This window comes from Amblyomma americanum, chromosome 7 (assembly GCF_052857255.1).
Source record: "Amblyomma americanum isolate KBUSLIRL-KWMA chromosome 7, ASM5285725v1, whole genome shotgun sequence".
Taxonomy (NCBI): domain Eukaryota; kingdom Metazoa; phylum Arthropoda; class Arachnida; order Ixodida; family Ixodidae; genus Amblyomma; species Amblyomma americanum.
The window spans coordinates 155,693,128-155,707,200 of record NC_135503.1 but is presented as its reverse complement, the minus strand read 5'-3'; the positions used below and the strand labels follow the sequence as shown (position 1 = coordinate 155,707,200).

The 14,073-nt window shown below is 45.4% G+C and overlaps 1 protein-coding gene across 3 annotated transcripts in view; it reads left to right on the top strand.

Annotated features, from left to right (window-relative positions):
- LOC144096703 (glutamate receptor ionotropic, kainate 2-like) overlaps nucleotides 1-11,544 on the top strand; it is an 81,664-nt gene extending 70,120 nt beyond the window's left edge. For all 3 annotated transcript variants that reach the window (XM_077629548.1, XM_077629546.1, XM_077629547.1), the window contains 2 exons: nucleotides 1,764-1,993; nucleotides 7,892-11,544. In XM_077629548.1, the coding sequence (XP_077485674.1) occupies nucleotides 1,764-1,792 (29 nt within the window). In that variant the 3' untranslated portion in view covers nucleotides 1,793-1,993; nucleotides 7,892-11,544. The remainder of the gene's footprint in view (nucleotides 1-1,763; nucleotides 1,994-7,891) is intronic.
- Nucleotides 11,545-14,073: the final 2,529 nt, after the last annotated feature.

The window sequence follows — 14,073 nt, the reverse complement described above, 5'->3', positions numbered from 1 at the left end:
CAGCATGACACGAGTCAGCACACAGTGAAACAGCCAAAAAGGTTAACAATGAAAGTAATTGAAAATGAAACTGCAAGAAAAACGCAACGAAATAGTCCAGGCAAAATCCATGGCAATCCTACAGAGAAACATATGAAAGAAAACAGTGTACACTTGACAGGACTTCTCATAGGACGGAATGAAGATTTTCATTGATAATACGGCATCTAAGACATCATCAATAAGGTTGGGAGGGTTTTTTTTTTCTTGTGGAATAGTGTGAGTAGTATATGAGACAGATACTGCGCTATTTCCTTTCCGCAAAAATACCATTTATTATTATTATTATTATTATTATTATTATTATTATTATTATTATTATTATTGTTATTATTATTATTATTATTATTATTATTATTATTATTATTATTATTATTATTATTATTATTATTATTAAAACACACCCTTAAGACACAGACAGAGATAAAAAGGATGACACAGCGCTGTGTCGTCCTATATTTCTCTGTCCGTGTCTTAAGGGCGCGCTGTTCTTACCAAAAATGAATTACCAACTACCACGTTCGACCAGCCTTGCAAGTGAAATGATTTCTGAGTTCACGCTTCGTCTGTATTATCGTTCTTCCGTGTGTTTTTCGCCTTTCGTATTGTAACCAATTTAGCATGATTCCCTGCACAATGAACAACCAAGAAACCCCCATTATCACCTTGTTAGTGTAATAATAAACGATGTACTATACGGTATCGGCGAGGTCTCCTGGAGTATGTGGTGTTGGGCAGCCGCCATCACCAGCCGTTCCTTATCGCTGAGTAGTTTACTGGGTGTCCTTCGATGTTCCCGCTTGCTGACGCTTTGCTTGCGTGCACTTCCACGGTCTTAGCGACGCCTTCGGAGAGACATTCGCGAGAAGTTAACGTGAGTGAAAAAAGAGGTCATAAAAGCCAAACAAGAAAACGAGGGAATGAGGAGGAGGTGGGAAAACTTTATTCGTTAAGACAGAAACGAGACTTGAGGTCGAGGCTAGGTGACAGAAGACGTTGCTTCGAGATGACCTCGGTGGTCACTCGAGAGCCCGGCGTCGGAGGACCAGGTCCGAGTTGAGCAGCGCCGCCTCCCATTGCTCAAAAGGACGGAGCTGCATCTCTCGTTTAGGAAAATTAGCGGCGCATGCTAGCGCATAGGATGTGTGCTCTATCGGAGCTTTGACCTGAGGCCGCATTCGTGGCTATAGCTACCGCTAAACATGGAGGAATACTGGACCGGCGTTGGCAGGGACAGCGTTTCAAGCTGTCCCCAAAAGGCTATTTCATATTCTGCAAGAGGTCTATAACACGGTAGAAAAAGCAGTCTTTCGAGCGAAAAAAGTTACCTAGGGCACTTAAGTGGAGTAATGCGAAAGCATTGAAATCCGGTTCCAACTTTATTAAAATTCCACTAGGATTGTATTTCATTTCTACTTAAATTCAATTTCAATTACATTGTATTCCTTTGTAGCTGGTGCAGTTGTAAGTACTAGTGCGAACTATTACTGGCCGACATTTCTTATTTTCGCAACCTTGATGACGTCACTGCGTTGAACCAACGCCGCTACTTATAGGAGACGCCCGGTTTTTGTGTCGATGAGCCATCTAATGGTTTCGCACGAATAAACAAGATGTAACAGTACAGGTGGATGTAACAGTACAGGAGGAAATCTCGTTACCATGATTCGACAAGGAGCTTCACTGCGAGCCCCATCAGACACGCGCCTAACCACTGCTTGCAGGAGCCGGTGTGCATGGAGCTGTGCCGTGAGCTGCGCTTCACCCTGACCTGCGGCGGCAAGAAGCCCGTGCGCACCAAGGGCGACGACCGGGTGCCCCCGACGGCCGCCGGGGAGAACGGGCTGCCCTTCATGCCCCTCACGGGCTACGGCGCAGTCGTCTCCAAGGACAGCTTCTCCTGACAGGACGAGCCCCGGGGCGCGCCCGACGACAAACTCGGCTCCTGCTACCGGTGAGCACGCATTTCGATACGAGGGGCGCGACCAATCAAACGTGCTCTAAGAGGGGCCTCGGGACATCTGCTTTTGGAGGTGCATTTGAGGAAAACTATTCGCCACGAGATGCGGGCCCACTTTGCCGGGACGCCTGCTCCTCGCGAACATTGGCATTCCAGGGCCTCTGGTGTGCGCAAGTTACTTTTCGAGCCTGGCTGTAACCATTTTGCCGTGTTTTCTCTTCTCCTGCCACAGAAGCCCGCCGCCTGCTCTGCTCGACTACCACTAACTTTACCAGCCTTCGTTAGCCAGAAACAGCACATGTTATCTCGGAGTAACAAAACCAGCCGTTAGACGACGCCACTTTCGAGCTCTAAAAAAAGCAGAACAAAACGAAAAGAGGCTGTTATCTGATAAAAGTAAAAAATCCCGTGACCGCATAAAAGAGAAATATCAATGGCGCAGGGAAAGATTGAGGTTGTAACCGTTAGATAAAAAGTAATCTCCTAAAAATATTCGCACTGGTGTCACGTACTGGGCACAAATTCAGCAAACGCCTAGAAATACAGAATGTGGCGAGGGCAGCCTACACGAAAACAAGGCAAGCCATGCAGTTTCTATGTGAACACATAGTGCATACATTTAAAAAGTGCGCGAGCAAGAATCGAGAAGAGACTCTGCACCTTTCCACAGATCAGCTACAAGTGGAAACAAATAGAGCAACAAGTTTAGGTAAAGCGCCGGTGTGACTGCCTGCTATATCTGCTACAGAAACGACCGCCTCTTTAAATTACGCTTGTAGTGTACCAACTGTTACGGGTTCCGCTGCCGGCATACGTCGACACTACGCTGCGACTGAATACGAAAAAGTTGCCCCGCTCTCTTGGTGCTGGTTACGCCTTAATACGCTGCAGGATCCGTCACAGCGGCTCGGTCTCTCCGAGGACACATAAGAAATGCACCCCTACACACTGCAATATAGGTAAATCCCAGCAACCTGGAGAGAGAGTGAAATGAGCCTGATCATCATCACCATCAGGCTGACTACGCCCACTGCAGGACGAAGGCCTCCCCCATATCCCCCTGATTAATAAGTTTGCTCTTGTTTCTTGTTTTGTTCCTTTCTAAAAACCTTACTTTTTGTTGTGGAAAAGCTCGTCTTCTGCCTCCACCCTGTACCTGCCTGCACCGGCCTACAGTATTAGAAAATAAATAAATAACCCTGTCCTGTGCCAGCTACGGCTCTCCTTCCCCCGCAAACTTAATCTCATTCGCCCACTTAACTTTCTACAACCACCTGCTACGCTTGCCTTCCCTTCAAAAACCACTCCGTTAAATTTTTATTTGTTCTTTTATTCATAACGCCTCACACGCTCCAACAACTGAGTATTGTGTGAGGCGGGATTACATAGATAGGGGTAATGACAGGAGCATGAGCTCCACGTTTATACAAAAGTTATTGACAATTAGTACCGGCCTCTGAAAAGTAGGAACGTCATTATAGCATGTTTAATGACACGTTGGTAACTTGAGAATATTGCCGTTATTTCGGCCCTAAAACGAGCTCGATCACGAATGTTCACGATGTGTTCCAGAAGGTCATTCCATGAGTGATAGCCTGTTGCAGGGTAGACGAATTAAATGCACCGGTTCTACCAGACATGCGTTGGAAGCTTAGAGGGTTGTTCAAACGACGTGAGGTGCGGTTTGGTTGTGCAGCAGGTAGCGCTGAAGAGTAGGCACTGTAGACTATTCTCTGAAGTAGGCAGATCAGGGAGATTAATCTCCGCGACTGCAATGTAGAGAGAGAGAAAGAGAGAGAGAGATCGATAATTTGATGCTTGTTAGGCTCGAGTGACGGTTGTAGATTCTGTAAATGAAACGTGCAGCATGGTTCTGAACAGATTCAAGATAATTAATTAAATAAGCTTGATGAGGTGACCAGATAGAAGAGGCGTATTTGAGTTGTGGACGAACAAAGTTTGGTAGGCGAGCTTACGGGTAGTGGCAGGAGTTCCATGAACATTGCGTTTTAGATACCCTAATGTACATGATGCTTTAGCTGTTACTTTCTGCACGTGACTGTACCAACAGAGGTTACCCGAGAAATGTGCGCCGAGGGATTTGTAATGAACTGAAGTATTCTTCAATAAGTAACTGAAAGAAAAGTTAGTTTTTCTCGGCTCAATATCAGTAACTTGCATTTCTCGGTGTTAAGTGAGATTTGCCATGATGTGCGCCAAGCGGTTATGCGACCGAGGTCTCTTTGAAGTTCTAGGTGATCGGCAGATGATCGTTTTTGCTGTAAACGATGCAGTTATCTGCGAACAAGCGAATAGTTGAATTAATGTTTGATGGCAGGTCGTTTATGGAATTAAGGAAGATGAATGGGCCCTGGACGCTACCTTGTGGTACACCAGAGAGGACGTCGTTAAATAAAGTGGGGACCGTTAACAACTGTAAACTGCTTGCGGGATGACAAAAAATTTCTAATCTATTAGGTAGTTAATAAGTCCAGGTTAAGTCAGGTGAATTCAGATGCTAAACGTGAATGCGCGACGCCGCCAAATGCTTTAGAGTAGTCTAAGGATATGCAGTCTGGTTGAAAGTTCTCGCCCATAATATGTCGCAGTTCGTTGTAAATTCCAATAGTTACAATCCTTAGGGACCATCGGTTATCTTGTCTTCGCACTACATGCCCTGCCGAATCCCATTTCTTCATCTTGATTTCGCCTAGGATGTCATTAACCCACGTTTGTTCCCTCACCCACTCTGCCCTCTTCCGGTCTCTTAACGTTAGGTCAATCATTTTTCTTTCCATAGCTCGCTGTGTTGTCCTTAACTTAAACTGAACCCTTTTCGTTAGCCTCCAAGTTTCTGCCCCGTAGGTGAGTACCTATGAGATACAGCTGTTGTACACTTTTCTATTGAGGGACATTGGCAAACTGATATTAATGATCTCAGAGAACCTGCCATATGCGCACCACTTTTTTTCTTATTCTAATTATTTCACTCTCGTTATCCGGATCAGCTGTCACTACCAGCCTATAAGTATACGTATTCCCTTGCCACGTCCAGCACCTCGCTACAAATTGTAAACTGTTGTTCCCTTCCGAGACTCCTGAACATTGCTTTGGTTTTCTGCATATTAATATTGATACCCACAGCACAGAAAATGCAAATGTGAGCGCAATGCCACCAGTATATGGACTTTCAACGGCCGCATCGGCTTTTCTAAAGCAGTGAATGATCATTTAGATGGCTGGGCTAATAAACAGCGATATTGGGGGAACTGCAGAGAAATGTAAGAAAAGATCGCTCGTTGCAAGAACATCGTGGGAGAAGGAACTGAAGACGGAACGATGTTGGTGGCATTTCTGGGAATTCTAGAGCTGTATGCAAATGTAGACTATTTTCTACTATGGCAAACCTTCATAAAAAGTGGCGTACATAAAAATACTGGAAGATATCTATCACGACTGTACATGAATAGGACAAATTGCCGGGCTAGTTGGTAATGATCCATTCTTGTTGACAGCGCGTTAAAGCACAGGGACAGAAGAAACACAGAGGACGACGTCACAGGCGCTGAACTTCAACTTTATTCAAGAATCATCGAAACACTGCATATATACCCATGACAGAGACGCCACCAAGCGGCGAAAGTTTTATGCGCTCGTGGAAACAGAGATGATAAGGCAGGTGGGGCGAAATGACAAAGGCTAAAAAAATCGAAAAATTTTTGAACAGAGCAGGAAAAAGCAGAGCAAGAAGATGCAAAAAACTTTACCAATTCATTTGAAAGAAACACTCCGACACGTGAAAATAGTGGCGCAGAGGACGGACAGAATTTTGAAGACGGGTTCCCGAAAACATTGAACCAAAATATACGCGTAAAACAAAAATCAAACGTGGCGAAAAAAGAAAAGCATAGTGGCAAGCAAAAACCAACAATGAAAAAGCACAGTGGTGATTGGATAGGCAAAACAGACATTTATATTTAAAAAGTCACATGACCTGACGTCACTCGCGCACATGCCCAGAAATATAACAGTCTAAGACTATATCATGAGTCAAGATTAAAACCTTACAACGCGATTTCAGAACTCTGTGATTAACCGAAAAAAACACGAAACAGCCAGAAAAAAACAAAGGTACTAAAAAACAAAACACAAATCACGTGTTGTCAAGAAAAGCGACCTCTTTATCGACCATCAATAAGGAAGGCTGACTGGTGCATTCATCCCGTCTTTTCCGAATGTGATATATGCCTCAATGAGCTCCCTTGTCGTCTTATCTCTATGGCGGAATAAAATACGTGTGCGCGCGACTAGAGGTCTGCATACTTTCTTATTTTCAATCTTGCATGCTTCGCAGTGCTCTCTTAGATGCGAATAGTTTGAATCTGATAGTGAACGAAGATGCTCCCTAAGTCGAATATTTATACATCGGCCGGTCTGTCCTATATATACTTTTTTACATGAAAGAGGAAGTTCATACACAACTGAACATGCGCACTCTACACACCTTGATCTATGGGAAACCAAACAACGAAATGGGCTAATTCTTGATATATTGTCATGGCGGTCCCCTATCATGCGACAAAGCCTCCCCCCCCCCCCCCCCCCCCAACTTGTGTGGCGCAGAAAACACCACATTCACGTCAAATCTGCCCGCCACCTTTTTTAGATTATGAGCCGTTTGGTGCATATACGGAATAACAGCAAATTTTTTTCCTGTTCTGCCCAATTTTGTATTCAAGAAATCTTTTCGCACTACCCTCACCAGCTTCTCGCAAGTTGCTGAAATCACCCCCTGTGGAAACCCTGCGGCTTCTAATCTACTTACTTGTAACATCAGACTGTCGGCTATGCAGTGATGGCATGAATTTGTGAGGCTTGAACGTAAGGTAGTCATTGCAATTCCATTCTTTACTAGCTTTGAGTGCCCCGAGGTAAAACTTAACACCGGTTTTTGGGATCGGGGTGAATGCATCCAGCAGATGTGCTCTTCCCTAAAAAACAACTTCAAACTTAAAAACTGCAGTGCATTTTCTGACGGCAACTCGAAAGTGAAGGACAGTCCTTTACCACATTCTTGAAAAACCTTTAGAATGTCATTCACTCTTGTATTGAAACTATCCCTGTCTACTAAAACTAAAAAATCATCAACAAATCTTGAAATATGCATTGCAAGACCCCCAATTTTGTTTTTTATTTCCTTGTCTACCTGGGAAAGATAAATGCTGCTTAGGGCTGGAGCAACCTTCAAACCTATGCATATGCCCTTTCTTTGAACATATACATCTCCTCGCCATCCCACGATGTGGTTTCCTTCTTTGTCTTCCGTCCCTTTCGCGCTGTTTTTTCCACCCAAAATGAACGCATACCAACTCGCCCAACTTTCCAGTCCACCAAGCTAATAGGCTCTTTTTTTCGGTGATAAAGTTTGCTTTCTGAACAAAATGGCCGGACAATTTTTTCATGCGGTGCTCCAAGCTCTACCACAAACTTGCACATACGAAGGAACGGAGAGTTACCCTTCTTTCAAATACCGCAGGGCGCCTATAATGCTTATATACGAAGCTGAACTCGCCTATAATGCTTATATACCAAACTGGACAGTGCGAATCAGACTTTTTCACACTGCTGCTAATCGCATGCATACCTCTCATTCGCTGCCCTCTCCGAAGCCGAAGGAAGGAAACAACGCCTGCACTTTAGAACGTACTCCTCAAGCGTGCGGTTACAACGAGTGACATTAAGGCACCGAGAAAAAAGTGAAGCAATGTTTTGTGACACGTGCGGCCATGCGAGTGGCCAGTGCAGACTTGGCGACATTGCGGTTTCTGCACTTGCTCTAAACTAGTTTCTTCTGCTTGCCTGACGAGGGCGCACCTGTGTTCTTTTTTGCAGCCCTGTCCGGGATTCCCCTAGAAGTTACCGGCCGGAGGACGCCGTCGGTACCGAAGTCTAGACTTCGAGCCCCAGTCTTTAGCACCTCTCTCTCTCTCCCGTAGGGTCTGTCGCGCGCCTCGCTCTTGTTTTTTTCTTTGCCCGACACGTCGACGTTGTGCACTGTCGCAGTAGAGTTTTGGCCTTTCCAGGTATTTCTGCATATTTAACAGCGAGTGGGCCCCACGAAGCTCGTTGTTCGAAGAATTTCGAGGATGCCTAGAAATTACTGACTGCTTTTCGAGCTCAAGCGCTAGAGAGTACACAGTTGAGTGTTGAAAAAGGTATATGTTTTGTTGAAAACAGCGAAAAACGTGTTTGATGCTAACTTTGAAACGTTACTCTTGCCTGTGCTCGGAGTCTGCTGTCATGCTTTGCGTTACGCGTTAACGCAGCCACAGTTTGTGTATTGAAGAGCGGCAACAGATGCCGCCGAAAATTGCTCAGCAAATATTGCCAGTCCGAATAATAGGAAGGGAGCTTTAAAGACTTCTTTCGCCATGCCGAGAGGCGAAAAATTTCCGCCCCTTCTAGATTCTGGCTTGAACTGACGCAAGGCTCTTCATCGAGGCTCCACTCATGCACAGAACGAGTGCGCCCCACAACTGCGCCCTAAGCATGCGTGTTTTGAGACACAGCAGCAGCGTAAATAACGAAGACGTAGAAGAAGAAGCAGACAGGAGCGCAATCACTCAACTTTTTGTTCTTCCACCTCTCCGTCCTTTACGCTAGTGCAGTGCTTTGAAAGTTGACTCACGAGCGGACCCGACTTTCTGCATTAATTTTCGCCGTTTTACTTCAAACTACCTCCAGAAGGGACTGACTGTCTGCTGTTTGCGTTACGGTACCACATAACGCATTTCGCAAGGCGCCTCATTCAGTGGTTTGTTGTTTCCACGATTAACACGACCAAGAGTTATGCATCAAGGCAACGAATATGAAAGACTTACTTTAGATTCGTAGCAGTGTTCGCATCGACCTCGGTAAATTAATTAATCGTCTCTTTTGCAAACTGGTAGCTGCAGTAGAGGGAGACGAGGTTGTAACACGATTGCCCCGAGTGCGAAACGCCCGTTGCAAAAGCCTCGGTAAAGTTCAGCCCATTCCATTATCCTCGCGTGCTTAAAGCCCCGCTTTGATTCTGCAGAGAATAACCCACTTCATCAACCACCGTTTTCTTAGTCTTTTCATATTAATATTCTAAACCTGGAATGTAATGAAAAAAAATGCGAATCAGGTACAAAAGAGAAAAGAGAGGCCGTAAACATGCATGGCCCGTTGGCTAACTGTGGAAAACGCACATTTAAAAAAAAATAAAAGTACCTTCGCATCGTCACTACGTCAAGCAGTAATGTAAATAAAAAATAATTATAAAAAAGCCTTTGAAGACATTTCAGCCAGAAATAATCAAGAGCGTGCAGGCCGGTCCGAAAATATTTAAAACAAATTAAGGGGAATAGTAAATCTAGCTATATTGAAAATTGGTGCTGCCATATTGCTTACAAGGAGGAGGGTTATATTATGGGCAGGTGACCGGGGCATGGACAGATCCCAGACTGGCTCACCAGATTGCGTGCCGGGACAATGGACCAGGGCCACCGTGTCGAGGACTTCTGAACCCGGGGCAAAATAAGCTTCGAATCTCGTTACGTGAATCTGACACATGGCTCCTGACATCGGATACCACCATGTTTCACCAGGGGATGAGACCTTAAGTATTGATGCTGCCTGTTTTCTTAGCTCATGTTTATTACTATAAATTATTATAAATTATAATTATTTTATTTTTCATTTGATAGAATGTTAGGTGGGACATTTCGCCCTTCGCGGTACGTAAGGTGCAACCTTCGCACTTGTAAGGTTTGGTTTAATACTCTTCTACGACGGCCTACAATTGTCACTACAGCGGAGCAATAAGCGCCGGGTTAGAAGTTCACGACTAAGTTAGCGCACAAGCACCTAATTAGCTGGAGAACTATAGATGTCTCGTTTATTCGGCAAGCACAACGGAAATGCAACTCCGTTATTTCCAGATGCCGAAGTTAAAGAAGGCGATATTTTGAGAAGCTTGAATTAATATTGCAGATAGTAATCGATGTCCCACTGTTACTGACAAGATGTACAATATGCTTTGAAGATCTGCGAGCACCGCCTATTCTACCTAGCACTAATGGTTTTGAGATTTGACCTGCCGTCGTTGCCTGCTCTGAATGAAAATAAGTTTAATCGCAATGGCGTCAAGGCTTGGCGTGTTCTTGTACGGCCTTCAGCGTGTTGACTTGTTTTGCGTGGAAAGGCGCTCTATTTTTTCCTCACTTATCTCATGCACCCCATTTTCACAACTATCAAAAATGGTTTATGGTAGACTCACATGGTTTAAAGGGCAACTGAAGAGGTTTTAGAATTCGATTAGTTTAAAAGGGCCGAATGTGTGAAACATGCAGGTAAAGCCTGCGAAATCATTTTGCCCTAGCATTTTAAATGGCGATGTAATCGCCGAATAAAGCACTGTTGGCGTTAAGGCTTCTCTGCAGCGCACAGCGAGTAACAGAGGCCCCATTAATGGCGTCACATACGACAGCACTACATTTCCAGCGAATAAACAGTTGCTTTATGGAATAAAACCAACGCCATTAAAGGTGAATCTCACAAAGCATTGTTTCGAGGTATCGGACGACGCACAGCACCATGTACGCGAAGGCAGCGGACATCTGAAGTTTCGACAGTCATAACGTCACAAGTTTCCCCCCACTTACCATTTCAGCTTCCGTTTAACCTCCCAAGTGACTCGCGCTATGAGGGACGCCGTAGTGGAGAGCTTTGAATAATTTCGACCAACAGGGTTCTTTAACGTGCACTGACATTGCACAGAAGACAGGCCTCTAGCATTTTGCCTCCATCGAAATGTGACCGCAACGGCCGGGATCGAACCCGCTTCTTTCGGGTCAGCAGCCGAACACTATAACCACTGAGCCACCGCGGCGGCCTATCAGAAATGTCTGCAGGGCTCTTGCAACATGTACTGCGAGCATTACTACAACTAGTTTGCTATCTTTCACCCGGTCACACTAAGGCTGCAGCAATTGTTTGAGCGGGCTATCATTTTGTCATTGCTATGATTCTTGTGCGGGCGCTTTCTGAACGCAAAAAAGGTAAGCTAGCGAAATTTGTCGACTCACGAAGTGGTTGCGTTGCACGCATTGTGTTTACATTGAAAAGGAAGACTGATTGAAAATGCTTGGCTTATACGCAAATAGGGGCGAAGTTGCTTGGGGAAGCAACCGTACTGCTTTAAACTTAAGTGCAGCTTGGAAGTTACAATGAAGAACGCGTGCGAGACCGATTCTCTCAGGGCTCTGTCACTACGTGCACTTTTGTGGTTTATAGAATACAGGATGCGAACACACCCAGTGATATACGAGCGGCCCAAGGTGGCCGCAACTGGTACAGGGCCGGGTTAACTGGAGAGGTATAGGAGAGGGATTGGTCCTGCAGTGGCCTTGGCCAGGCTGCTGCTGATGATGATGGCGATGAATATATTAGCCACACAAGCGTGAACCGAGAATGCAAGAGCAAGAAAACCGGCGATGCAGTCGTGTCGTTTGGATCCTAAACACTTCGAGGCGAGGTAGGAAACAGAGCTTTAGTGCAACTTCGCGACACCATATTTCAAAGCGTACTTCTGATTCAAGAAGGCGGCTAAGTCGCCGAGAGGCGGCTGGAGGGCGCTTTTCGTTAAACACTGCACGAGTGTGCAGACTGCAGTTGCAGGCTTCTGTGCTTCACAGTTTGCTTTGTGCGAGAGCATTCAGTGACAAATAGTGAGAAAAGGATGTTGCTCTTCATTCAACAGCGGCTCGGCTGGACAAGTTTCTGTTCCGGATGCTCGACCTTGAATGATATTGAAGCTACTGCACGATGCAGTAGGATTTTGTTGTCATACGACGGTTATATGCGGTTAAAAATGAGCTGAAGAAAGTATTTGTTGATAGGCAACGACTTCTGGGTGTTCACATTCCTTTGTACTCGCCTGTAAATAAATCTCTATTCACTCACCGTTCACTGAGCTCCTTCCCGGCCGGCACGCCAGAGAGAGTGGAGGAAGCGGCCCCTTCCCCAAGTGAGTTGTGTCCTCTGCTAAATGCGGGCTTTCTATGTTTTCAAATTCAGGGACGCGCGAACAGCGTTTCCATTTTTACATCGACTACGACCGATGAGGTAACCCTGACCTGAGTGCGCATTTAAGGCTGCCGAGACGATGGGTTACAAACGCCGGACAAATACCTGTTTTGAACTTACCCCGACAATTGTTCACCGCTTCCTTTCATAAAAGCTCACCATTTGTGACAACTGAACGTAGCGACATAAAGAAAACATCGCTTTTCCGAGTGTTCTGTGTGTCGCCCTACGTCCCAGCGTTGAAGCTGGCCCCACATATGGAATCACACCAACTAGCCCGCAAGAAAGCCATTCTGCACGAAGCCCACCACAAAGAGGGCTGACAGTCTCGTTGCAGTGCCGTTGACTGTTAATGCCTTTATTTAAAATCTATCCTAACCCTAGCCGTAACCTAACCAACTTTGAAGCAAAGTTAAACATAACCAAACTGACCATAAAAGTGCCTTTAACTAGTGCAAGTAATTGCTAACTATAAATTGTTAACGTCTCAATATGAAATCTAACCTAATCATACACACAGCAAAGTGTCACGAAATTTAAAATTTAAATTTAAAACTAGTTTTTGGGGAAAGGAAATGGTGCAATAACAGTCTCACATACCTCGTATGGAGTGAAACAAGAAAGTAAGAAAGGAGTGCCGTAGTGGTGGGCTGCAGAATAATTTCGACCACCTGGGGATCTTTAGCGTGCACTGACATCGCACAGCACACCGGCGCCTTCTGCGTCGCGCAGTGGATCTAAGCCTGGGTGCGGTGAACTTTCGTCTGCGTCAGATAGGCGTCCAGCTTCTTGGACATCGCTTTCAATTGCGATGCAACTGTGGAATATTATAAAATACCATAATGAGCATATTCATGGGAATAATGTAACCTTCCGATGCGTAGCAACACCTTGATTTTGTTTGTCTTCTGCACGTAGAGAGTGAGGCCTTTCATAGAAAACCAATAAGGGGTTGTGTTTTAGGCAGTAAATTGGAGAAATCCACATGATTGCCGAGGAGAGATTCACGGTTATATTTATTTTTATGGTACCATCTTACAATACGCGAATAATTGCTTTCCCAAACAACCTCCCGTTGAAAAACGCTCTTGTCTAGAATCGGTGGGTATGAAAACTGGCGGGCTATTGTCCGGTGCCCGTCTCTCGTTGAAGGCTTTCATTGGGGGGGGGGGGGGGGGGGGGCACTTGGTGTACGCACACACCGGCCGTTTTCGAAAGCTATACGCTACATGTTTACGATCTCGAACGCCAGCAAAAAAACGTTAGCGATGACAATCATCCTGAATCTGTAGCATTAACAAGCTACTTCGCGATGCTGGCGTGAAATTAATGAGGCTAATGCAATACGTTTTTAGCGCATTGAAGTAAACAGCGAGTTTTGGAAAAGGGGGACCCTTCTGGTTAAGGCGTCAAGAAAAAAGCGGGGCTTCATGCAGAAAACAATAACCGGAGAGGCGTTCTCGTTCGGCGCATGCGCATTGGCTTCCCGCTATTCTCTTATCCCCGAACTTATAGAGTCCCCCTATTTTAAAGCTCTGTAATGTCCGGACGGCCCTGGTCCAAAGCTGTAGTCGCGTAAAGCCCTCTTTAGTCAGACCCAGAAGATAATCATGCGCGGCGACTTGCCACAAACATGCAGACAAGTGCACTTTTCACAATCGCTTGCCTTTTCATTTCCTATTTTCTGTGGTCCTTCCAGCGTTGCATCTTTGCAGTGGGAGTTCACTGAATGTGCAGGAGACTGCTCTTGCAATGAACGGGTGTGAGCACTGAATACAAACATGTGCTGGAAATCAGCACTCTATCCTGGTTGGTGTGGCCGACCTACACAACTGCGATTACGGGGATTGAGGCCATCGCTCTGAACAGTGCCGCATGCACCCACGAAGGCCACAGTTTTTTTTTTCAAGATTTTGACGGCGTGCGGCCTCTACATGAAAGCGGTTGTATCATTTTATTTTCCC